Raw genomic sequence first — 26153 nt, forward strand, 5'->3', positions numbered from 1 at the left:
GTAGCGCCACCGTTCGAGAGCAATGAACAGTGTGTGTGTGTGTGCGCGCGAGCGTGCGTGTGTGTTTGTGTGCACGCGTGTGTATGTGTGTATGAGGTGCAGGGGCCATGTAACGAGGCCTGGCGCAAATATTCATGACGCCCAATTCTTTGTCCCTGGCATGGCTGTTGTCACTCTCTCCTTTGTAGCTTGGTATTATTTCACCCACTCCATATCTCTGCTGCTGCTTTGGAGATGGTAAGTTTTTTTATATACATGTACATCTGCATGTAAGAAAGAAGCAGTCAACCCGTGACCATCATAGCTATGTAGCAATACTGGTTAAGAAGCAGTCAACCCGTGACCATCATAGCTATGTAGCAATACTGGCTAAGAACCAGTCAACCCGTGACCATCATAGCTATGTACCAATACTGGCTAAGAACCAGTCAACCCGTGACCATCATAGCTATGTAGCAATACTGGTTAAGAACCAGTCAACCCGTGACCATCATAGCTATGTAGCAATACTGGCTAAGAACCAGTCAACCCGTGACCAACATAGCTATGTAGCAATACTGGCTAAGAGCAATCTTCACTTGATACAAGTGAAATCCGGGTCGCTACGTACACAATAGGACTTAGGAGTCTAGCTAAGCCCATTTCTGCGTTTGTCAAAAGCACCAAGTCGTTGCCAGGGTTCCCAGTAAACAGGCAACGCCTGTTGGGAGTTCCCTAGTAAAATAATATATTCTACTACTACTCAAGCTGCGGACAGAACTGTTTCGTTCTTCAAGTTGTCGACTCATCAGCGCAGCACAGAGAAAATTAGGCCGAACCTGACAGCAATGGAAATAAATTTTCCAAAGCCAGAGAGGCCCGGGTGTACCTTGCCAGAGTGCTCAAACTGACAAGTCAGTGAGCTCCTGATAATGCAAACAGCAAATGCACTACCCCACACGAGAGTGCTCAACTGCTACAAGAGCAGGAGTGAAATACTCAAATTCTACTAGCTACAGTCATGTAGCCTATTACTACTAGCTACATTGTAGATAGGATGAGAACTATACGATGTCATGATAATGTGTACTATCAATACAAAACTATCAACTGCAGCATACATGCCATACATGATAATGTGTACTATCAATACAAAACTATCAACTGCAGCATACATGCCATACATGCAGTATGTAACACTGCAATAAACACAAATGCCCACCCTTCAGCTGGATCAGATAACTCACAACGAATGCACAGAGCCCGCACATGATTGCCATTTTGTACTGACATAAGACAAAGATGATCTATCATGACATCATGACACCGTATCATCATGACATCATAACATCATGACATCATGATATCATAACATCATGACACCGTAACATCATGACATCTTAGCATCATGACATCATGACATCATGACATCATAACATCATGACACCGTAACATCATGACATCATAACATCATAACATCATGACATCATGTCATCATGACATCATAACATGACATCATGACATCATAACATCATGACATCATGACACCGTAACATCATGACATCACAGAGCCCGCAGACACCACGCATGCATAGTATATGTGTGGTTCAAACAGAAAGATAAATTCTCTTCTTATAATGAAAGCGAAAAGGAATGAATTCGCCGACAGTCATTTACTATGGCATTGCATTATGTTTCAGGATTAATATCACATCGAAATCAGCTCATCAAACCTCGCCTTTGCATCTCTCAACAACATTGCTGCACCGGCGGCTGAATATTCATTCCAGCGGTTACAGAAAACACATCAATGAAAATGCATTGTGACGCCGATTACTGAGGATGCGCTGTAACCGTTACTGAAGTCTTGTCTGTTTCCGTAATTACTGGAGAATCTTGAAGAAGTACTCAACCTAGGGGAATGAATTTAGTAGAGGAAAATATGGAACCCGCGATTACAGGACACACACACACATACACACATGCACGAACACACCCATACACACACACACACACACATACGCGTGTGCGTGCACACACACATACGCGTGTGCGTGCACTCACACACACACACACACACACACACACACACACACACACACACAAACAATGTCTAGCAATGCACTCCAGGGCACTTTGCACATTTCATTCCTTCGTTATCTTAGCTCTCTTTCTGAACTCTGCTAACAGTCACAACTGCTGCTTGGAGTGTGAGTCGGAGAGCAGCGAAAGAAGCAGTTGTACAAGAGCAACGACAAAATGGTGCTCAGATCTACGACCATGAGATTAAGACAAGCATGCTCTACCGAGTGTGCAACAGGAACAATTCCATTCTCGATGGGAAGGAGAGTTCAGACAGAATACCATAAGAAAGATTGTGTGAGAAATGCAGATGCGACTTCCGCATATACAGGCACATCTGAACATTGCAGCATTCTCAGGGGTAGACCCACACCACAGACAAAGGGTTTGTCTAGATAGGCAGACAAAATATCGAAAGGAGTTATGGGAATAGGACATAATTATGTCCTGTTCCTAAACGTTCCTCACTGACATTCCCTATGAACTACAAGATTAGCGTGAGAATGAGACCAGACCAGAATAGGACCAAAACCGGAGTGAGACCAAAACCGGAATAAGACCAAAACCAGAATGAGACCAGACCAGAATAAGGTTGTATTTGTTCGGTCATTCCGGAATGAGCATGGAATGCAGTCGATACCCATCGCGGAGTCGGAATGAGAGTAGCAAACAAACGCGCGTGCATGCACTCGGGAATCTGGCAAACGTTTTGCGAGACTCCGGAAACGGCCGTCGAATGTTTTGTTTTGAGATCTACGAGTTGTTTTTTGCAGCCTTGCAAAGATAAGCTGGTAGCCTAAGAATGTTGTGGTTCCTATCTTGCTTCCGTACGTTTCTAGTTCTGCATGCCCCTCCGACGATAATGGTGAAGGAGCGGCCAAACTCGGCATAGGTCTACGAGCTCCACTGGGGTACACGCCTGTACGCGACGTTTGGCCGCTACTTCATCATGACTATTCTGTATTCGACCTCGTATCAGTCACAGAAACGGCTCTAGCTCTTCACGGATTGGAAGCGCTTGTTTGACGGAGGTGCGGTTGTAAGAAGAAGTCGAGTGGCAGGTTCAGTGCCTGTGTGGGTGATTATGTGCTATGCATTGGTGGGACTGCCTCCCTGACCGAGTGATTCTGGAGGCCCTGCTCGACGATGAGGAGGAGAGGTGCGAGGGCATCAATCCAGTTCCTGTCCTGACCGAACGCTGTCTCAGTCAGCGAAGGGTAAAAAATGCCACAAACCAGTAGCGGTAACTATCCCGAGGTTACAGTACCAGCCTACACCCTGGACGATTTTCGGCAACATTCCGTCTGTCGACAATCGCGTTTGAGGTTTTGTTGGCGGAGGTATGCAATAGTGACAGCCCCCAGTGGCCGCCGCACATTTTCAATCCGCTCGGAATGAGCACTCATTCCACTTTTTTCTTTGGAATCGCCAGAATGGATTCTGCCCCCTTCATTCCGCGACCGGAATCGGAATTGCACGGAACAAACGCTGTCCGGTGCATCAAACCAACGCACCGCAACCAAAGCACAGCGGAATGACTTTGGAATGGTGTCGGAATGACACCGACCAAACGCAACCTAAGACCAGACCAGAAAAAGACCAGACCGGAATAATACCAGACCGGAATGAGACCAGACCAGAATAAGACCGGACCAGAATAAGACCAGACCAGAATAAGACCAGACCAGAATAAGACCAGACCGGAATAAGACCAGACCAGAATAAGACCAGACCAGAATAAGACAAGACCGGAATGAGACCAGACCGGAATGAGACCAGACCAGAATAAGACCAGACCGGAATAAGACCAGACCGGAATGCGACCAGACCGGAATGAGACCAGACCGGAATGAGACCAGACCGGGATGAGACCAGACCGGAATGAGACCAGACCGGAATAAGACCAGACCGGAATGAGACCAGACCGAAATGAGACCAGACCAGAATAAGACCAGACCGGAATGAGACCAGACCTGAATGAGACCAGACCGGAATGAGACCAGACCGGAATGAGACTAGGCTTTCCCCAAATCGGCCCGGTTTTTGTTCGCCTATTTGGCTGTTCGCTCGGTTCAAAAATACATCAGATTCGGCTGAAAAATCAGCCGATTGTTCGCAAATCGGCTGCAAAATTGGAATATTTTGGAAAATCGGCCAAAAGAATTGTGGGCATACTGGCTTCAAAAGTGATGAGACACTGGGGAAAAGAAATTTGAGTATTTCACTAGTAATGATCTTTCTAATGGCTAATGTTTGTTTGAGAGGAGTTCAAAGGACACGAGTCACATGACCTCAACACACTAGTACTACAAGTACTGCCATGGAGAGCTCGAGCGGTCATGCTTGCAGCAACATCATTCATTCGTAAACTCACTTTGCAACAACATTTGGTAGATTTTAGGAGATTCTCAAAGGAACCCTCCAAAATCGGCGAAAACCTTATAAATTTTTCGGTAAGTCTTGTTTACGGAGAATTTTGCGGCCGGCCGATTTGGGGAAAGCCTAGACCAGACCATACCAGCATGACACGAGACCAGCATGACACCATACCAGCATGACACCATACCAGCATGACACGAGACCAGCATGACACCATACCAGCATGACACGAGACCAGCATAACACCATACCAGCATGACACCATACCAGCATGACACGAGACCAGCATGACACGAGACCAGCATGACACGAGACCAGCATGAGATAGAGCTCCACTCACCTCCAGCATGCCGTCATCAGCTAGGTCCGTGCAGTGAACAGCATTCTTCAATTTGTTGTGTCCATATTTTGCACGCAACGTGCTGGGACGCAAGTGACGAGCTATCTCCTGTTGAACAACAGAACAGATGATAAACGTACACATACACATACACGTACACACGTGCACACGATTGTGCAATCACATTATATCACACGTACGCATGCACGCACGCACGCACACACACGCATACATATACAAACACACAGACACACAACCACACAGACACACACATAAGTTATGTTTATAATATTATTGTGAGCACAAACACACAATCAAGAATAAGAAGAGAAAGCAACTTTCGCCGTTTCTGGGATATGTACAGTAAGACTTCTAAAAAGTAGTAGCAGCTACCACAATGGTGCAGTCGCAGAAGCCATAGCAGCTACAGCAGCAGCACTGAAGCATGTGCAGTGGGAGTAATAGCAGCTACAGCAGAAACACTGATGCTGGTAGAGTTGGCGAAATAGCCTTTCAAACTCAAAAGTATGACAGGCTACTGCATGGCTGGACTGATCAAGGACTATTTGAACTATGGCACGATCCCCTGGATGTAGTAGAGCAAATGATAGGAAATTGATGAGTCGAACCCTAGCCCAAACAACAACAGCATACCACCAGCTAGGGAGTAGTACATGGTTAGTGGCGAATGTTGATCTTACTGGATCTGCTGGTCCAACAAACTGTCTGAACTGCTCTACACAAGCACCGCCATGTTGATGAGTTAATGCCATGGGAACGCATGCTCCTGAGCACAACTCAGATACCATCTCCTGCCGAGTGGCACAATAGGAAAGCAGACAAACACACACCGACACACAGACACACAGACACACACACACACACACACACACACACACACACACACACATGCATACACACACGTACAGACACACACAAAACACACATGCATACACATGCACACAGACACACACAAAACACACATGCATACACACGCGCGTGCGCAGACACACACAAACACATAATGTACATCAACATTTCTCTCCCGATATGTAGAGGAGGACATGTCCAGGCGGCCACTCTGATAATGAGACCACCTGCCACAGGGGACCACTAAAACTAGGATCAAGGGACACCCTGGATAAGGAGACCACCTGTCACAGAGGACCACCATACCTACGACCAAGGGATACCCTGGATAAGGAGACCACCTGTCACAGAGGACCACCATACCTACGACCAAGGGATACCCTGGATAAGGAGACCACCTGTCACAGAGGACCACCATACCTAGGACCAAGGGATACCCTGGATAATGAGACCACCTGTCACAGAGGACCACCATACCTAGGACCAAGGGATACCCTGGATAATGAGACCACCTGTCACAGAGGACCACCATACCTAGGATCAAGGGATACCCTGGATAAAGAGACCACCTGTCACAGAGGACCACCACAACTATGATCAAGGGACACCCTGATAAGGAGACCACCTGTCACAGGGCACGATGACAACTATGATCAAGGAACACCCTGGATAAGGAGACAACATGTAGACAGGGCCTAAATTTCGACGACCCATTGAGCAGTCAACATTATGCAGGAGTCACTGCAGGAAGACATGGCCTGTAGTCTCCTTACGTACTGATGCTCAATACGTAGAGCCCATAAGCTGTTCTGCTGGCCTACCAGCATGACATCATTGGTAAAACGTCTAAAGGCTGCCTTTGCCTCGACCAATATCAAAACTAAATTCCACATATAATGGATTGGGATTTGGTGATGAACGGTGCGTCCCAATCTCATCAAAGCAACAACAATCAACCCCGTCATGAGAAGTACTCAGGATGGTAAACAATTGTCTTTGTCATTTCTTTTACCCTCTAGGCTCTAACTGACCGGATATTCGGCAACAACACCTCTGTAGACTTCCAAGAACTCCTCTGCTGTGCTCTTGTCCAAATGGTACTAGACACACAGAAAGTTACATACACACACACATGAACACACAAACACACACATGCACACACACGCACGCACACACACACACACATGCACACACACACACACACACACACACACACACACACATGCACACACACACACACACACACACACACACACACACCCACACAAACACACACACACATACACACACACAAACACACACACACACGAATAGCGTAAGATACACGTAACTAGCAATAACAAGGATGAGAAGCCCCAAAGCACACACAAAGTAGACCATCTCCGCATTCCTAGTAAGCAAGACGACAGGACAGACAGAGACAGAGATACAGAAACAGAAAAGGACGAAGAGAAACATGCAGGGACAGATGGTGAGAGAGAAAGAGAGTGAGAAAGTGAGAGAGAGATTGTATGTGTTTGTTTGTGTGTGTGTGTGTGGGTGTGTGTGTGTGTGTGTGTGTGTGTGTGTGTGTGTGTGTGTGTGTGTGTGTGTGTGTGTGTAAGAGAGAGGGAAAGGTGGACAGATATCGAAAGCCCAAGAGACCAAGAGAGACAGCGACTACAAGACAGCCAGACAAACAGACGGATAGGAGAAACAATTACAGATGATTACCATTTGCATGGCAGAGATGTCAAAACCAGCCTGCACAATATCACGAGCTACTCTCCCAAGCAGACCTGCACTCAACAATAATGTCAGACCACAACATAACCATTATAAGCAAGTGTTTGTATTATCAGAGTATGTATTAACCATGGGTTTGTCTTATCAGAGTTTGTACTAAGCAAGGGTATGCATTATCAGAGTATGTACTAACCATGTGTTTGTCTTATCAGAGTTTGTACTAAGCAAGTGTATGTCCTAGCAGACTATGTACCAAACAGGTGTATGTACTAAGCAAGGGTATGTACTAAGCAAGGGTATGTACTAAGCAAGGGTATGTATTAGCAGAGTATGAACTGAGAAAGAGTACGTACTACGCAAATGTTTGTAGTAGTAGGGTATGTACTAGGCAAGTGTATGTAGTAGTAGAGTATGTACTAGGCAAGTGTATGTAGTAGTAGAGTATGTACTAGGCAAGTGTATGTAGTAGTAGAGTATGTACTAGGCAAGTGTATGTAGTAGTAGAGTATGTACTAGGCAAGTGTATGTAGTAGTAGAGTATGTACTAGGCAAGTGTATGTAGTAGTAGAGTATGTACTAGGCAAGTGTATGTAGTAGTAGAGTATGTACTAGGCAAGTGTATGTAGTAGTAGGGTATGTACTAGGCAAGTGTATGTAGTAGTAGAGTATGTACTAGGTGAGTTCCACTGTGCTAGGGTGATAGATAAAACAAGTATTAGTTTGCCTGAAGTACTGCAGAATTGGATATTTGCAGTCTTTCTAACCTTGTGTCATTGTGTATGGCTTGACCAAACACAATGTGAAGTTGTCAAGCTCAGCCGGGACTTGAAGGCCACGACTGCTGTTGCTGCCTGCTCCAAAGAAAAACTCCGTCTCCTGCAGTCGAGGTGAAAAACAGATAGCATTCCTAGGTACACAGTAAATAGAGAGGTTCTGCACTGTGTTTGTGGTAATGCTGCATCCTTGTGGTGCTGAGCACTCTAGGTAATCTGGGAACTCTCGCTATTGTGTATGCACACTCATGTACATACACACATGATGTATGCACACTCATGTACATACACACATGATGTATGCATAGTGTTGTACGAAGTACCGCCAGGCCTCCGAGGACCTCCGTGGGGCGTTCACACCACTGGTTTGTTCCACGGATGGGGTGCTACATCGCGAATACGCCAGCTATCAGAAGCGACTTACTGGTCGCCTCGCCCTCAAGTGGGACAAGCCATTTTCAATCATCATGGCTTGGGTGCGAGTTCGCAGCCAATTTGCAGTGATCCATGCAGTCGACCTCCGGCTACGCGGGTCTAGAAGGCGCCTGACAGGCCTGTCGACGCAGGATGGTGCTGGGGTAGGTATCGGCCATTGAAAACTGAATTTCATTTGTTTTACGTGGAATTTCTTGGACTTTCCCAATGTATTGTACTTGAATAAAATTTTAAACTCAGGTATTGAGCCAATAATAAAAGTAGAAAGGAAAAGGACATATGGAAACGAGTTAAGAGTAACTCTCCACCACTGTAACTAGATATTATATACAGTCAGAAAGTGCAACAACTAGGCACAAAACTGACAGAGTACTGAGACATTCGACGTCCTGACACCTAGCTTCAACACATCTCCGTAGCGCTACGGAGATGTGTTGAAGCTAGGTGTCAGGACGTCGAATGTCTCAGTACTCTGTCAGTTTTGTGCCTAGTTGTTGCACTTTCTGACTGTATTATAGTATCTAGTTACAGTGGTGGAGAGTTACTCTTAAGTCGTTTGAATAAAATTCTATTTTACCTTTCATGGTATCTCAATTTTTTCACGTCTACATGACTTTATTTTGCCCGTAAAAGAGGCCGTTACACCCGGAAAAAAAGAAAGAAAGAAAAAATAGTGTTGTACATACAGCAGTACCGTAAACACACGCATGTACAAACACGTAGAGTAAAACCTGTCAAGGCGACCACCTGTCCAAGAAGACCATTACATTACAACCAGGACCCAGGGATGCTATTTCCAGTCAAATGAAACTGGATAAGGAGACCACCTGGTTACAGAGACGACGTTTTCAAGGTCCCTTGAGCGGTCGTCTTAGAAAGGTTTCACTATACATTGGTGTAGGCATCACAGTGATGTGCACATACTGAATGGCGTGTTTTCTACGTCCTGTGCAGAAATCATCATCACTCTATCTCAGTAAGAGTGGTGGGGGAACACTAAGGGAACTCTAATTAACTTACTCTTTCAGCCGATGCCACTGAATCTGATCCATGACAGGCATTGCGTGTTTGATCTTCACAACAGGAAAAAATAATACAAACCTTGAGAATAATACATGGATACAAATGATCTGCCTGGAGGCAATACATTTAAAAAGAAAATTTTAAGTTACGAACAAAATAATTTGCGCGCTCATTATCTCGACACAAAAGGCAAGGTGGGTATAAGTTTCCAAGCCGACCGACAGTACAGGCACAGCAGTGGCCAAGCAAAAAATCAGCTACAGCTTCTCCTTCTCTACAAAGCGAAAACTACAAACTCGGCGACAAGTAGTTTATTTTTCTGTGACGATCATCAGTTCCAAGTCTGGAACCGATAATCTTAACAAGAAACGTCTTGGAAACCTATAGTCCTTCTTTGCATTCTGTGTCGGAATAATGAGTGCTCAATTTTTTTGTTTCGAAATGCATGGATAGAAAATGTTGAACAGAATACGACACTGGCAGGCATATAGAAATAAAGAAGCAGAGAAATAGGAACAAAGAGAATATTGAGTAGTGACTGAAAACAACTCACTGCAATAGAATACAGTATGCTGACTGATTTGAAAGTCAACTCCCAATGTTGTCACTTGCCCTTCGCTATGATCTCCCAATGTTGTCACTTGCCCTTCGCTATGATCTCCCAATGTTGTCACTTGCCCTTCCATATGATCTCCCAATGTTGGCACTTGCCCTTCGCTATGATCACTGCATATTATTATGTAATCTACTTCAGTTGATTAATTACTGCTTCAATGACTAGCAAAGGTTAACCTACCGTCAAAGAAAATGGTTAATCACAGTCTTTATAACTAGCTAACCTGTGCCAAACCTTGCTCTGAGACTATCCGGAGCTTGAGACCTGGCATCAGCCGAGTTTGTTGGTCCTGGTCATGAATGCCAACCACAGATAAACACATAAAACACACCCACACACACACACACACACACACAAACACACACACACACACACACACGCACACACGCACGCACACACACAAACAAGGCATGTGCACGGTGAAAATCAAGCAAGATTTGCCCAGAGTATGGCTTTAGTAAGCGCCTCCACCGATGTTGCTGGCAATACTCAAAGATTGGATATGACTTTCCCTGTTTTTTGTTTTTTTTAAATAGTAGAACTCACCAATAAGTGCTCTCCATCTGCTGACGGCATTGTCGGCTAGTAAGCTGAGCGCCATGATTGGTCCTTCCGTCATGAACGATATCAGAGTTCTGCGCATGTGGGGTGACAACAGTAACACCATCATTACAACAAACACCGTAACCAGCATCAAAAGAACCAGCAGCATCAAACGAACCAGCAGCAGCAGAAGAACCAGCAGCAGCAGCAGCAGAAGAAGCATCAACAGCAACAGCAGTAGCTGCTGCAGCAGCAGCAACAGAAGAACCAGCAGCAGCAGAAGAACCAGCAACAGCAACAGCAGTAGCTGCAGCAACAGCAACAGAAGCATCAACAGCAGCAGCAGGAGCAGCAGTAACGGCAGGGCAGGAAAACCACGACAGGATTTTAATGCCTAGGGCAACAACAGAACATTGCAAGAACAGGAAGAGTAGAAAGTTTCAATTCTACTTCACACATCAGCCTTGGGGTTTGTGATATATTTCCTTTCTTCTCTTCCTGGACAAGTGTCACAAAAACACTCTTATGGCAATGTAGCCAATTGAGAACACAAATTATGCAGTTTTGAAAATGCAGTAGGGAAGAGGTTGTCATAGCCTTTTCTGGACTGCCGAAGATTTGAGAACCCCTCTTAACCCCTTTAATATCCTAACTCTTAGTATAAATAGTCCAAATAGGAATGAGTAAGACATGTAACAAATGGACTCTGGACTTTGTAATGCCTTCCTGTATTCACATACAAACTGTTACATACCAATACTAGTACACACTGTCTACTACAGAGCCGGGTCAGTCGGGTCAGCGGCCCGGTTGCGGGTACTTGGACCCGGTTGGAGGGTACTTTGACCCGGTTGGAGGGTACTTGGGCCCGGTTGGTGGTATTTGGACCCAGTTGGAGGTATTTGGACCCGTTTAAAAAAGAGCCCTAACCAGGTCACCAGCTGGAAATAGTATACATGTACATACTGGTATGCTACATACACGTATACATCGGAGGTCCTAAAATATTTACTGCTCCCTGATGCACATGCAGTAAGCTAACCGCACTTGAACGTACCCAGCTCTGACCCGGTTGGACAAGTTGTGGCAGGTCCACGTGTACCCAAGTGGTTTGAAATCCTAGAGTAGGCACTGAGACACCTAGTGTCAATAAGATCATCACACGCTGAAGTTTGTTCAGCAATAAGCAACACATGGGCGTTTCACTGATAACCTCCTATAACACAGGATTTCCCTGATCACATTCTTCCCAGTATCATAACACCAACACCTGCCAATCCCCCCCCCCCCCAAGTGTTTGCACAAAGGCCACGTCCCTTCCTGGTCTACAATGCCCGTCTGAATGGTCGCTACCAGGGGAGTACTAACCTGAAAAATGGTTTAGCACTATGCTCGCGATAAAACTCTTCAGCCGCAGACCTGGACATAACAACGAAAAACAAAAAAATCATTCATGGACACCAATATTTGCATACAAACACACACACACACACACACACATACACACACACACACACACACACACACACATATACACGCACACACACACACACGCACACACACGCACACACACACACTCGCACACACCCACACACTCACACATACACACACACACACACACACACACACACACGCACACACACACAAACCATACACACTGTTTTTAGTACATGCAATAATTGATTAATCCCACAACACCTGTGTACACCTACACCCTTCTGTAACTTCAACATGGATTGCAGATACACATTAGATGGATAGGGAGGGGGGTTGGGGGTAAAAGAGAGTTGGGATGGGGGGGGGGGGGGACCAGGAATAGTAGGGTGCCCATAAATGTTCCAGGCATACTACAGAGCTAGCAAACCAATGATAGTCCTGAATTCACGGTCATCCCACAACCAACGTGGAAATCCGGTCGAACATCTAGCGGCCCAGGGCGATGGCCATGCAGCCGTGGATAAGCGGTTCACACACACAATTCTGCGCTGCAGCGCGGTGTTCGCATCGGATCAAAATGAGCACTGCATGGTCGCAGCGTTCTGTACACGCCGAGGGCGCCGGCCCCAGTCAATCGACTGCATTACCATGTCCGCTACAGTAGGAGAAAACATTGGTCACTGCAAAGCTAAACGCATGTTGCTATCCACCGCCGGCTGCCCTTTACAGCTACTGTTGAGCTAGGACAGATTGATAAACTCTCGCATGTTGCATCGCTAGACTGAATCACCTTAGGGGGCAGCAGGTCAAGGCCGGGAGTGATATAAAAAGTGGCATAGACCATGGTTCATGCCGATTTTTCGGGTGCTATTATGTGTGACCCCCCCCCCCCCCCACCCCACCGCTGCTATGACTCCCTGGTGCACACAGTAATTTTATTGGAAAGGTTGAGTTTTGCCTTTTCTCCTGATACTCAATTCCAGTTACTATGTACAATAACCTAGAGACTGGCAATGTCCAAATACGTTGATCTCCGACCTGCAGAGAGTGCTCAATAGAGAGGTTAAGATTCACGTTATTTCTGACCTGACGCGCAATTTCACGTCAAATTGCGGGTAACACTCCAAATTTCGACGTGAGGTGCCGGTCACGTTGTTTTTCGACGCGCGAGCCAAATAACGCGAGCTGAACTTTCGCGTCACATCAGAAATAACGCTCACCTTAACCTCTCCAATGTCTGAGACAGAGCTTAGTACCTAGCAGACTCAGCGGAGGACGTTCAGATTGGTTGTGCCTCTGAGTTTCATGCCGCCGCTGGGCAATCATCAGACAACGGGTAACAACATGGAGGTCCTCTGCTGAGTGTGCTATGCACTGGGAAGGTTCTGTACTTACTTGCTCAACACAACTGTCTTCATATCACATATCTGAAATCCTTCAGTGCAGAGAATCTCAAGCAGGAGAGCTGCAGGCAGAAAAACACCACCAAATTCACATTTCACATAAGAACAAGTGAGACTGGTTTTCCGCATTCGTAGAAATGCCACCGCCCTACAAGGATCAAATCGCACACAACTAAGTCCAGTATCCAGTTGTAGTGGGTAACTCTTATTTGCACTAGGGCAGCATGTGTTCAGCAGAAAACAATTCCGTACGAAACGCGAAGACAAGGAAGGCTTTTTTCTGGAAATATATTAATTTTCCTGCACAGATTTGCTCTGCTGAGATAGAAATTAAAACATTAAAAAAATTCAGCACTCCTAGTCTAGACAGGTCATGTTTTCATATATTAAAGTCTATGCACAGTTGAGTCACCGTTATACACTGGCATGCCGTGCTTGGTAACATTCTTTCTAGCCTGGTTGTCCTTCGGCGTTCCGTTCTTCAGCGCTTCGTTCTTCAGCGCTCCGTGGTGAGCACACATGCTCTTTCCCTGGAGAAACCCCGTGCACCGTTTGTATGGTTCCTGGGGAAACCCCCTTGCACTGGTTGTACGGTCCCTGGGGAAACCCCGGTGCACTGTTTGTACGATGCACGTGCTGTTTGACCGACGGACCGAACACACTCAAACATTCCACCTACAGAATACAACCATTATGGGAGGTGATGGTGGTAACTGAGTGGGTGTTGGGGTAGGTTAGACAACACGTTGCTTACGCATTTTTTCCATGATGTCCGGCTTGAATATCGCCAGAGTTCTGCAAGAGAATTCAAGCAGGGAATACAACAAAACACAATCAGTTTATTCAGTATCATTCCAGATTTCATTCAATTCTCCTCTGATGTGATGGGACCGACCGGGTGAGAAAACAGATATTTTGGAGAAGACATGCTCACAACTAGAGTACTGTCATACTGGTTGAAGTATGGCTGACTGCTCACTTCCGCGACCGAGGATTTCAAATATATAAATCAGAAAGAACCAGGAGGAGAAGGAGGAGAATGGGAGGGAGAAGGACGTAGGTATTAGTTGCCAAACATCCCAGAGGAGAAAATTCCGTGAAGAAATTGGTGTCGATGAGACATACACAGTGTAGCATATGCTGGCTATGGCTGATCTACTTCAGTACAAAGGCACATGTTTGCTTGTGCACACTGGTGATAGAAGAGAGGTCCACGGCAAGCTGGACAAGCTAGTGTGGTTATAATGATTTACAACCAAAGAGACGGGGATGGCAGGTGTGATAATTTAGTGTGGTGATGCTTTGTATTATCAAGGGTAAGCAGCAGCATTTGGCCCTGTGCATATTGGTCAGCACACCACCACACCAGAACTACGCTCTCTAGCCGACTTCGATACGTTGCCACAGCACACCATCCGACCAGAAGTACGCTCTCTAGCCGACCTCGACACATTGCCACAGCACACCACACCAGAACTGCACTCTCTAGCCGACCTCGACACGTTGCCACAGCACACCACCACACCAGAACTGCGCTCTCTAGCCGACCTCGACAGATTGCCATAGCACACCAACACACCAGAACTGCACTCTCCACCCGACCTCGACACAACTTTGCCACAGCACACCACCACACCAGAACTGCGCTCTCTAGCCGACCTCGACACGTTGCCACAGCACACCACCACACCAGAAGTACGCTCTCTAGCCGACCTCGACACATTGCCACAGCACACCACCACACCAGAACTGCGCTCTCTAGCCGACCTCGACACGTTGCCACAGCACACCATCACACCAGAACTGCGCTCTCTAGCCGACCTCGACACGTTGCCACAGCACACCACCACACCAGAACTACGCTCTCTAGCCGACTTCAACACGACATTGCCACAGCACACCACCACACCAGAACTGCGCTCTCTAGCCAACCTCCACACATTGCCACAGCACACCATCACACCAGAACTGCGCTCTCTAGCCGACCTCGACACGTTGCCACAGCACACACCACTGCAGAACTGCGCTCTCTAGCCGACCTCGACACATTGCCACAGCACACCACCACACCAAAACTATGCTCTCTAGCCGACCTCGACGCATTGCCACAGCACACCACCACACCAGAACTGCGCTCTCTAGCCGACCTCGACTAATTGCCACAGCACACCACCACACCAGAACTGCGCTCTCTAGCCGACCTCGACACGTTGCCACAGCACACACCACTGCAGAACTGCGCTCTCTAGCCGACCTCGACACATTGCCACAGCACACCACCACACCAAAACTATGCTCTCTAGCCGACCTCGACGCATTGCCACAGCACACCACCACACCAGAACTGCGCTCTCTAGCCGACCTCGACTAATTGCCACAGCACACCACCACACCAGAACTGCGCTCTCTAGCCGACCTCGACACATTGCCACAGGACACCACCACACCAGAACATCGCTCTCTAGCCGACCTCGACACATTGTCACGGCACACCACCACTGCAGAACTGCACTCTCTAGCCGACCTCGACACATTGCCACAGCACACCACCACACCAGAACAATGCTCTCTAGCCGACCTCGACACATTGCCACAGCACACCAGCACACCAGAACTGCGCTCTCTAGCCGACCTCGACACATTGCCACAGCACACCAACACACCAGAAATACGCTCTCTAGCCGACCTCGACACGTTGCCACAGCATACCACCACTGCAGAACTGCACTCTCTAGCCGACCTCCACACATTGCCACAGCACACCACCACACCAGAACTATGCTCTCTAGCCGACCTCGACACATTGCCACAGCACACCACCACACCAGAACTGCGCTCTCTAGCCGACCTCGACACATTGCCACAGCACACCACCGCACCAGAACTGCGCTCTCTAGCCGACCTCGACACATTGCCACAGCACACCACCACACCAGAACTGCGCTCTCTAGCCGACCTCGACACATTGCAACAGCACACCACCACACCAGAACGGCGCTCTCTAGCCGACCTCGAAACGTTGCCACAGCACACCACTACACCAGAACTACGCTCTCTAGCCGACCTCGACACGACATTGCCACAGCACACCACTACACCAGAACTGCGCTCTCTAGCCGACCTCGACACAACGTTGCCACAGCACACCAAGACACCAGAACTGCGCTCTCTAGCCGACCTCGACACGTTGCCACAGCACACCACCACTGCAGAACTGCGCTCTCTAGCCGACCTCGACACATTGCCACAGCACACCACCACACCAGAACAACGCTCTCTAGCCGACCTCGACACGTTGCTACATCACACCATTACACCAGAACTGCGCTCTCTAGCCGACCTCGACACATTGCCACAGCACATCACTACACCAGAACTACGCTCTCTAGCCGACCTCGCCACAACGTTGCCACAGCACACCAGTACACCAGAACTGCGCTTTCTAGCCGACCTCGACACAACATTTCCACAGCACACTACCACACCAGAACTGCGCTCCCTAGCCTACCTCGTCGCGTTGCCACAGCACACCACCACTGCAGAACTGCGCTCTCTAGCCGACCTCGACACATTGCCACAGCACACCACCACACCAGAACTACGCTCTCTAGCCGACCTCGACACGTTGCTACATCACACCATCACACCAGAACTGCGCTCTCTAGCCGACCTCGACACATTGCCACAGCACATCACTACACCAGAACTACGCTCTCTAGCCGACCTCGCCACAACGTTGCCACAGCACACCACTACACCAGAACTGCGCTCTCTAGCCGACCTCGACACAACATTTCCACAGCACACTACCACACCAGAACTGCGCTCCCTAGCCTACCTCGTCACGTTGCCACAGCACACCACCACTGCAGAACTGCGCTCTCTAGCCGACCTCGACACATTGCCACAGCACACCACCACACCAGAACTACGCTCTCTAGCCGACCTCGACACGTTGCCACAGCACACCACCACACCAGAACTACCCTCTCTAGCCGACCTCGACACAACGTTGCCCAGCACACCACTACACCAAAACTACGCTCTCTAGCCGACCTCGACACGACATTGCTACAGCACACCACCAGCAAAGCGACACAGCCTTTGGTACTCAGTTCCTTCACACACACAATGCTGTTTCGAGTATAAAACTATCTTCAGTGACTGTAGATAATGTAGAGTGGTTAAGATAGTGAAAATCACCGTTTTGTACCGAAGCGGTAAGCACAATGCGCTCGCCTGAGGCACAAAGAATAGGGGTGTGTTTGGTTGGTACAATCTAGAACAGGATGGAACAGCTGGTGCACATAGAGCACTTTCATGCCAACCAAACGGTACTCCAGAAACAGAGCACATTTTGTTGTGAAAAATATGCTAAACTTGGTGCATTCTTCAAAATGTGTATGGGTCACCATGGTCACTTTGTACGGTACGACAAGTCCAACCCGAGCGCGCATGCACGTGATCATTCGGGACCAAAATTGATGTTCCTGCCAGGTTTCACTGTGAAAAAGTGAAACTGGTACACTGACAAGGGTAATTTTCACTATCTTAGCCATTCTGCAATATCTACGGTCACTGACGAGAGTTTTATACTGAAAATAGCCGCAGGGTGTAGCCAGTGTGCTGACAGTGCTCAACACGGCGGAGGCAGAGCGTAATACAGACTTGTTGTTCTGTTCTGTACTGAAAATAGCAGTACCAAGGAACCGGGTACCAATGCCATGGATGTGTCACTTGCTGATGGTAAGCTGTGGCAATGTGTCGAGGTCGGCTGCAAAGCGCAGTTGTGGTGTGTAGGTTGACGAAAGATATGCTTCGTCTTACTTAAAAATATCAATAAATGGGATAAATTCTACCGTCATTACCACAAATCAACGAAGTCAACATCGGTTTTGGAAAACCTTCATGACTTCGTTGATGAGTGGTGATCACGGCAGAATTTATCCCATTTGTATTGCTGCTCTGAAGTTATTGCCTCAACATCGTTTATTCGTCTTACTTTTCTTTCGCCATGGGGAGTTTAATCTTGGTGAAAGTGTCAGAGTACTCTGCAAACTTCAGCTAGGTACCGCGGTTGACAGCCATCGGCAAGGATCCCATGGAAGAATACACACACAAACACATAGCAAAGGAGACGCATATACAAACACACACACACACACATACACACACACACACACACCAAAGGAGACGCATACCCGCACACGCATGCACACACACGCACACAACAAAGGAGACAAATACACGCACACGCATACATGCATATGTCGTATATGGGATACGACACATACACCAACACCCACACACACGCACACACACACACACACACACACACACACACACACACACACACACACACACACACACACTCACAAACACACACATATTCACCCAACCACACAGACAATGAAGAGGACACACAGACAGATAGACAGACAATAAGTTATGTCCACAAAACCAACACAAATTGAAATTCCCTGTGGTAGAAACGAGATGACAACAGCACTGTGCTCCCTACTGTATAAAATACAAAATTTCATTTAGAAAATCTTTACTTACATCACTCCATCAGCAGGTTCGTTACGTACCGAATTTCGTTTTTGGTCGAGGTCTGTTGCCCCGAACGTACAGAAATCTTTTTAGTAGAAACTTTAGTTAATTTGTGCCCCTGATGAACATATCGAAAGTTTACTCCAAACAAAAATTTGTACTTATACTGTATTCATGACCACTGACTGCACTCTGTATACATGACCACTGACTGTACTCTGTATACATGACCACTGACTGTACTCTGTATACATGACCACTGACTGTACTCTGTATACATGACCACTGACTGTACTCTATACATGACCACTGACTGTACTCTGTATACATGACCACTGACTGCACTCTGTATACATGACCACTGACTGTACTCTGTATACATGACCACTGACTGTACTCTGTATACATGACCACTGACTGTACTCTGTATACATGACCACTGACTGTACTCTTAGTCAGGGAGCCGACCTTCAAAAAAGTGGCGCTCCAGGTCGGGCGAGATGGAGTACAAGATCTCTTCAGCAATGGGTTATGGGTCTATCAGAGAAGGGCTTTCGAGTTCTTGGCCATCCCAAAGCTGTGCACGGACATCGCGAGGACGCATTTTGTTCGACGATCAAATTCACAATTGTCAAGCATTTAGGCGCAAATGTTTTTCGTTCTCAGCTGACTTCTCGGTTTGAGAAGTAGGTGCGCACGCTCAAAATTCCAAATCAGTGACTATGCGCCTGTCCAGAAGATGACGACGCTGCAAGCTTACTTTCTCAAAGCGTGACATACATTTTCATTACGATTTTGGCTTTGAAAGTGAGAATAGCATTGCCATCGTCAGGTCCACTAGTCACGAAGCATGGCGCTTCTGGACAAAAGCGCAACATAGAGTGTGTACCAGCAATAGTGCACAATAATACTCGCGCCTACTCCGGCAATTCTGCAACGCGTGCAAGCAAAGTTTCAAAAGTATATTTCCAGGTCTGACTGAGGTCGAGTCGAGCGAAGATTCCGGCAGAGTAGGCGAGATGTTGCTTGCTGACAAGTCGGCCTCCGCGTCCCTGAGTCCTGACTGCCAGTGCCACAGCCGTATGCACCAGTGACCAGTCACCGGACGTGCAAGATCATCATCACCCATGTCGGTACTCTGCCTGGCCTATTTATCTGCTGGTGGTGTCAACTCCGTTGCAGTTTGCCAGCTTGTTTGTTCCGGTACTCGTTCTTCACTGGTTCAGGTGAGCCTAGCAGCTTTTGCACAAAATACTTTGTGGATCCTGTGAGAGATCATGTAACTCGAAAACGAGACGTTGTTTGAAACAAAGGTAGAATGACAATCACTGCCAGTTCCACATGCACTTCTGACAGGAACTACGACAGACGTCTACGTGGCAGCACCAAAGGAGAGCATGGGATATGCAACATAACAAGATAGAACATACATGCGCGCACGTGCATGCGTGCGAGCTTGTGTACACGCGCGCACGCCCACACACGCTTGCAAGCCTGTACTCACATGTGTGCGAGTGTGCATGAGTGCACACACACGCAAAAACACACACACACACATGTGACTCTCTGTTCGCACACACACACACATACATGTGTGCGAACATGCGCGCATTCATCACACACGCGTGCGCACATACACACAGGTGGATGCGCACATGCCAATGCTCACACACACACACACACACGCATACACGTGTACATGTGCACGCACACACACACGCGTGCGCGCTTGCACGCACATACACACAGGTGGATGCGCACATGCAAATGCTCACACACACATACACGCATACACATGTACATGTGCACGACACACGCGTGCGCGCGCACACACAGGTAGATGCGCACATGCAAATGCTCACACACACACGCGCATACACGTGTACATGTGCACGACACACGCGCGCGCGCGCACACACACACATGGATGCGCACATGCAGATGCTCACACGCATACATACATATAAACACACACACTCATGCACGCGCGCGTCATTATCTACGAATCTCAGAAACATGCAACACGCGGCCAGAAGTTAATCATCACCAGTGAACTTGCTGTGATTGTGGTACCAACAACATGCTGTGCAAGAACGTCACCATCATCGGCTGCTCTGAGGTAGCATTCCAGAATGGCAATTTACAAAGCCGCTGTCTAGTGCCCTACTATCATCTCCACGGAGCAGCAGTCGGAACCCAGGAGATAACTGCTCGGCATAGCTGCAAACATCGCAAAGGTTACAGCACTGGATGCTTCTAGTGCAACGGGTCACCCCAACCCTGTACTATACTTGCTGGTGCATGTCCGAATGTGACAACCCAATCATTAGCGCCCATGTTCTGGACCGTCACTAACGCTTCCGCCCAGGGCCTTATTTCGGGCTTTTACGGTACTCGCCGATGCATGTCCGAATGTGGCAACCCGCTCAGCAGCACTACACATGTGAGCAACAAGTGGACGTCGTTGGCAGCACAGAGCAGAGGATCGCAAACCGGATGAAGAATGGATACTGTTCTCCATGATGAAGGGATCAAAAACCGTTCAACACAGATATTGCGCTACATCGTCTTGCCTGGATGTATGCGGTGGTGCCGATGCATATTGCGTCCATGACACTGTTTACATATCTGCATTCAGCCTTTATTCACATAAATATGATGCACCGTAGCTGTAGTTTAAAATGATTATATTCTACATGTTACCGCCACATTTACTGATTGCGTTTGCGGAAATTCCTAAAATATACTACGTCTACTACTACTCAATTTACCACACAAAGGACTGAATGAAGTAGGGAAATAATCATCCCATGATCTTCTACAATGTGAATGCTTCCACGTACGCGCATGTCATTGTGCAGCATCCGAAACTTCAACAAAACAATGATTCAAAGAGACGTTATTCAAGATAAGTCATGCATTTCCACGTTCACTGGTATGATCAAAGATTCCGTTCAAGGCAGCTGCCATGGTGCGTACCTTACCACCTTTAACACACGTTGTCAGTCCGCTCATTGACTAGCATGAAATCGTTTGTAGCAGGAGTACTCTTGTTTGTAGTGAGGATCAATCTACAAAACACTATTGGTAAAAACAATCCAGAGTCACCTCGATGGAGACGGACAGTTCCTACGAGACCTGCCTGTCGACATCAGGGTCAAGTGGCAAGTCATTTAGCCGTTACGCACGACAATCTCAGGAACACCAGTCATGTCCTCCTCCGACGAACCAGCTACTGTATGTTACTTCAGAACTCAGAACGACACAATTATACAAACAGAATGAAAAAATGCTTCATCGACGGTGTGACTTTGCGTTTCGCTTCGTGTTTCTTTGTGTTTCTCTTGAAAATCTAGCAAAATTGAGTCATTCGCATGAAAATGTCTGGTTACGTCAGCGAAACCCGTTGATTTTCCCCATTTTTCAAGCGCTGAATGGCGCAAAAACTGAAATCACGGCAACGAAATAGTGTTCGATCGAGCGAACAAACCTCCTTGCACCGGCATTGGTGCACAGCTTCGGGACGGCCAAGTTCTCAAATCGTCCTCTAGAGACCCTTACCTACCTCTGTGCGAAGTTTCAAGTCCTCCCTCTGAAGTGGCATACCCCGAAAATAAAAAGCATCCTACAGATTTCAGCTCCCGGACTATCTGTATACATGACCACTGACTGTACTCTGTATACATGACCACTGACTGTACTCTGTATACATGACCACTGACTGTACTCTGTATACATGACCACTGACTGTACTCTGTATACATGACCACTGACTGTACTCTGTATACATGACCACTGACTGTACTCTGTATACATGACCACTGACTGTACTCTGTATACATGACCACTGACTGTACTCTGTATACATGACCACTGACTGTACTCTGTATACATGACCACTGACTGTACTCTGTATACATGACCACTGACTGTACTCTGTATACATGACCACTGACTGTACTCTGTATACATGACCACTGACTGTACTCTGTATACATGACCACTGACTGTACTCTGTATACATGACCACTGACTGCACTCTGTATACATGACCACTGACTGTACTCTGTATACATGACCACTGACTGTACTCTGTATACATGACCACTGACTGTACTCTGTATACATGACCACTGACTGTGCAGTACGTACCTGTCGACCATGTAGATTAACTGATGAACCAATGTAGCACTGATCCAGCCTGATAGACTCCTCCTTGGTACGTTTCAGGAATATACGCTTGTTTTTCACATCAATCTACAATTTTTGAACAAGGCAATAGACAGAAACACACAACAGCAGACAGACAGGCAGAAAGCCAGACAGACAGCCATACAGACAGACAGAGAGATAGGTAGAAAGACAGGCAGGCAGCCAGGCAGGCAGGCAGGTAGATAGACAAAATAAGGCTCAAATGCACACACACACACATACCATAATGTATACGCCCGTCTCAAGAGAAGCAAGCAAATCTGCAAATGCACTTGATGTGCACCCACAGATATTCTCTTATAGCAACGAGAGCGAACAAGATCTGAATGAGACAGATCAAAACTTGCGCCAGATAACTGTCTAATCCACACAACTGGCGAAGCCATGTGAATCGACCACCAGTGCACACCTGGTCTACACCACACGGAGTACATCGGCATAAAACGGCCAAGACAGTTAGTTGCCTATGCACACCCTACACTTGCTGGGGTAACCATGGTAACCAGTATAGACAGAACGCTGCTTTGATAGAAGCAGACACTAAATGCACTGGTACCTTGCACTGGTACCTTGCACTGGTACCTTGCACTGGTACCTTGCACTGGTACCTTGCACTGGTACCTTGCACTGGTACCTTGCACTGGTACCTTGCACTGGTACCTTGCACTGGTACCTTGCACTGGTACCTTGCACTGGTACCTTGCACTGGTACCTTGCACTGGTACCTTGCACTGGTACCTTGCACTGGTACCTTGCACTGGTACCTTGCACTGGTACCTTGCACTGGTACCTTGCACTGGTACCTTGCACTGGTACCTTGCACTGGTACCTTGCACTGGTACCTTGCACTGGTACCTTGCACTGGTACCTTGCACTGGTACCTTGCACTGGTACCTTGCACTGGTACCTTGCACTGGTACCTTGCACTGGTACCTTGCACTGGTACCTTGCACTGGTACCTTGCACTGGTACCTTGCACTGGTACCTTGCACTGGTACCTTGAAGTGAAATTGGAGTACACACACACACACACACAGACACACACACACAGACACACACACACACACACACACACACATACACACACACACACACAGACACACACACACACACACACAGACACACAAACGTACACAAAGGCGGAAACCAGAATATGATGCGATCCGGAGTTTCATGCTTTGTAGGCAACCGTCTTACAGCAAACCGAATCAAACTGATATTGTCCCGGACGAAAATATAATAATAATGGAGGCTGTATATGGGATACATAACACGGGGATGAGAGTGGTGATGGGTATTACTAAGGCTGTGTTCTGTGTGTAAGGGTGGGGGGATGAGAGTGGTGATGGGTATTACTAAGGCTGTGTTCTGTGTGTAAGGGTGGGGGGATGAGAGTGGTGATGGGTATTACTAAGGCTGTGTTCTGTGTGTAAGGGTGGGGGATGAGAGTGGTGATGGTTATTACTAAGGCTGTGTTCTGTGTGTAAGGGTGGGGGGATGAGAGTGGTGATGGGTATTACTAAGGCTGTGTTCTGTGTGTAAGGGTGGGGGGATGAGAGTGGTGATGGGTATTACTAAGGCTGTGTTCTGTGTGTAAGGGTGGGGGGATGAGAGTGGTGATGGGTATTACTAAGGCTGTGTTCTGTGTGTAAGGGTGGGGGGATGAGAGTGGTGATGGGTATTACTAAGGCTGTGTTCTGTGTGTAAGGGTGGGGGGATGAGAGTGGTGATGGGTATTACTAAGGCTGTGTTCTGTGTGTAAGGGTGGGGGGATGAGAGTGGTGATGGGTATTACTAAGGCTGTGTTCTGTGTGTAAGGGTGGGGGGATGAGAATGGTGATGGGTATTACTAAGGCTGTGTTCTGTGTGTAAGGGTGGGGGGATGAGAGTGGTGATGGGTATTACTAAGACTGTGTTCTGTGTGTAAGGGTGGGGGGATGAGAGTACCGAGGTTATGTACACTGGGTTGTACCACCAATATTACAACATGGGACAAGACAGCATGCATTTGTATAGCCAAGGGTCACAGAGTATCGAGGTTATGTACACTGGGTTGTACCACCAATATTACAACACGGGACAAGACAGCATGCATTTGTATAACCAAGAGTCACAGAGTACCGAGGTTATGTACATGTACACTCGATTGTGCCACCAAGTGAGCAACTCACCATTTCCACGTTGTTATCTTTAGGATAGAAGAGGAAGTTGTAGCGTCGCACTATGCCCGCTAGCGAATCATACCACTCCACGAGGAAAGCGTAGCGTTCACCTTCCATATTACCCGGTGAACTGCTGACGACTGGAACAAAGGGCCGGCAAGAATGTCCAATGGTCTGGTGGCGAGTGGAACTACTCACGATACACACAGCTAAGTTCCAAGCTGCCACACTCGAACCTGGCCTGAGCGCAAGGATTGCCACACTCGAACCTGGCCTGAGCGCAAGGACTGCCACACTCGAACCTGGCCTGAGCGCAAGGATTGCCACACTCGAACCTGGCCTGAGCGCAAGGATTGCCACACTCGAACCTGGCCTGAGCGCAAGGATTGCCACACTCGAACCTGGCCTGAGCGCAAGGATTGCCACACTGGAACCTGGCCTGAGCGCAAGGATCACCACACTGGAACCTGGCCTGAGCGATATGAACACCATGTACCAGTGAGTGTCCTGTAGGAACTCTGAATATTCCCGGAGCAAATGTCTCAATGATTTGGACACCGAGGCAACTATAAATTATACTTGTTCTCTTCACCGTCTTTCAAACATTCGATTATGACCATG

At 47.5% G+C, this 26153-nt stretch overlaps 1 protein-coding gene across 2 annotated transcripts; it reads right to left on the reverse strand.

Moving 5' to 3' along the window:
• Window positions 1–1576: 1576 nt before the first annotated feature.
• On the reverse strand, window positions 1577–26138 carry LOC135811231 (nucleoside diphosphate kinase homolog 7-like). Of its 2 annotated transcripts, XM_065324430.1 has the most exons (15): window positions 25542–26138; window positions 23311–23415; window positions 18608–18669; window positions 14360–14400; window positions 13598–13667; window positions 12134–12184; window positions 10769–10857; window positions 10446–10511; window positions 9604–9656; window positions 8140–8251; window positions 7364–7428; window positions 6682–6750; window positions 5482–5592; window positions 4781–4888; window positions 1577–1892 (listed from the first exon to the last, which is right to left on the reverse strand). In XM_065324430.1, the coding sequence occupies exons 1-15, from the start codon at window positions 26022–26024 to the stop codon at window positions 1863–1865; spliced, it is 1515 nt and encodes a 504-aa protein (XP_065180502.1). In that variant the 5' UTR covers window positions 26025–26138; the 3' UTR covers window positions 1577–1862. The 2 variants fall into 2 exon arrangements, with proteins under 2 accessions (XP_065180502.1, XP_065180503.1); XM_065324431.1 differs by lacking the exons at window positions 23311–23415; window positions 25542–26138 and adding an exon at window positions 19168–19252.
• Window positions 26139–26153: the final 15 nt, after the last annotated feature.

The sequence above is a fragment of the Sycon ciliatum genome, chromosome 3, assembly GCF_964019385.1.
Source record: "Sycon ciliatum chromosome 3, ocSycCili1.1, whole genome shotgun sequence".
NCBI classification, from domain to species: Eukaryota; Metazoa; Porifera; class Calcarea; order Leucosolenida; family Sycettidae; genus Sycon; species Sycon ciliatum.

Bases quoted from the DNA above. Each gene is read 5' to 3' on its own strand.
- LOC135811231 (XM_065324430.1), bottom strand. From the start codon at position 26,024: ATGGTGTTCATATCGCTCAGGCCAGGTTCCAGTGTGGTGATCCTTGCG. The intron at 5,593-6,681 runs GTCAGTTAGAGC...GCCACTCGGCAG, and splicing joins GTGTTGTTGCCGAATATCCG to GAGATGGTATCTGAGTTGTG. The intron at 1,893-4,780 runs GTGAGTGGAGCT...TCATTCCCCTAG, and splicing joins CTGATGACGGCATGCTGGAG to GTTGAGTACTTCTTCAAGAT.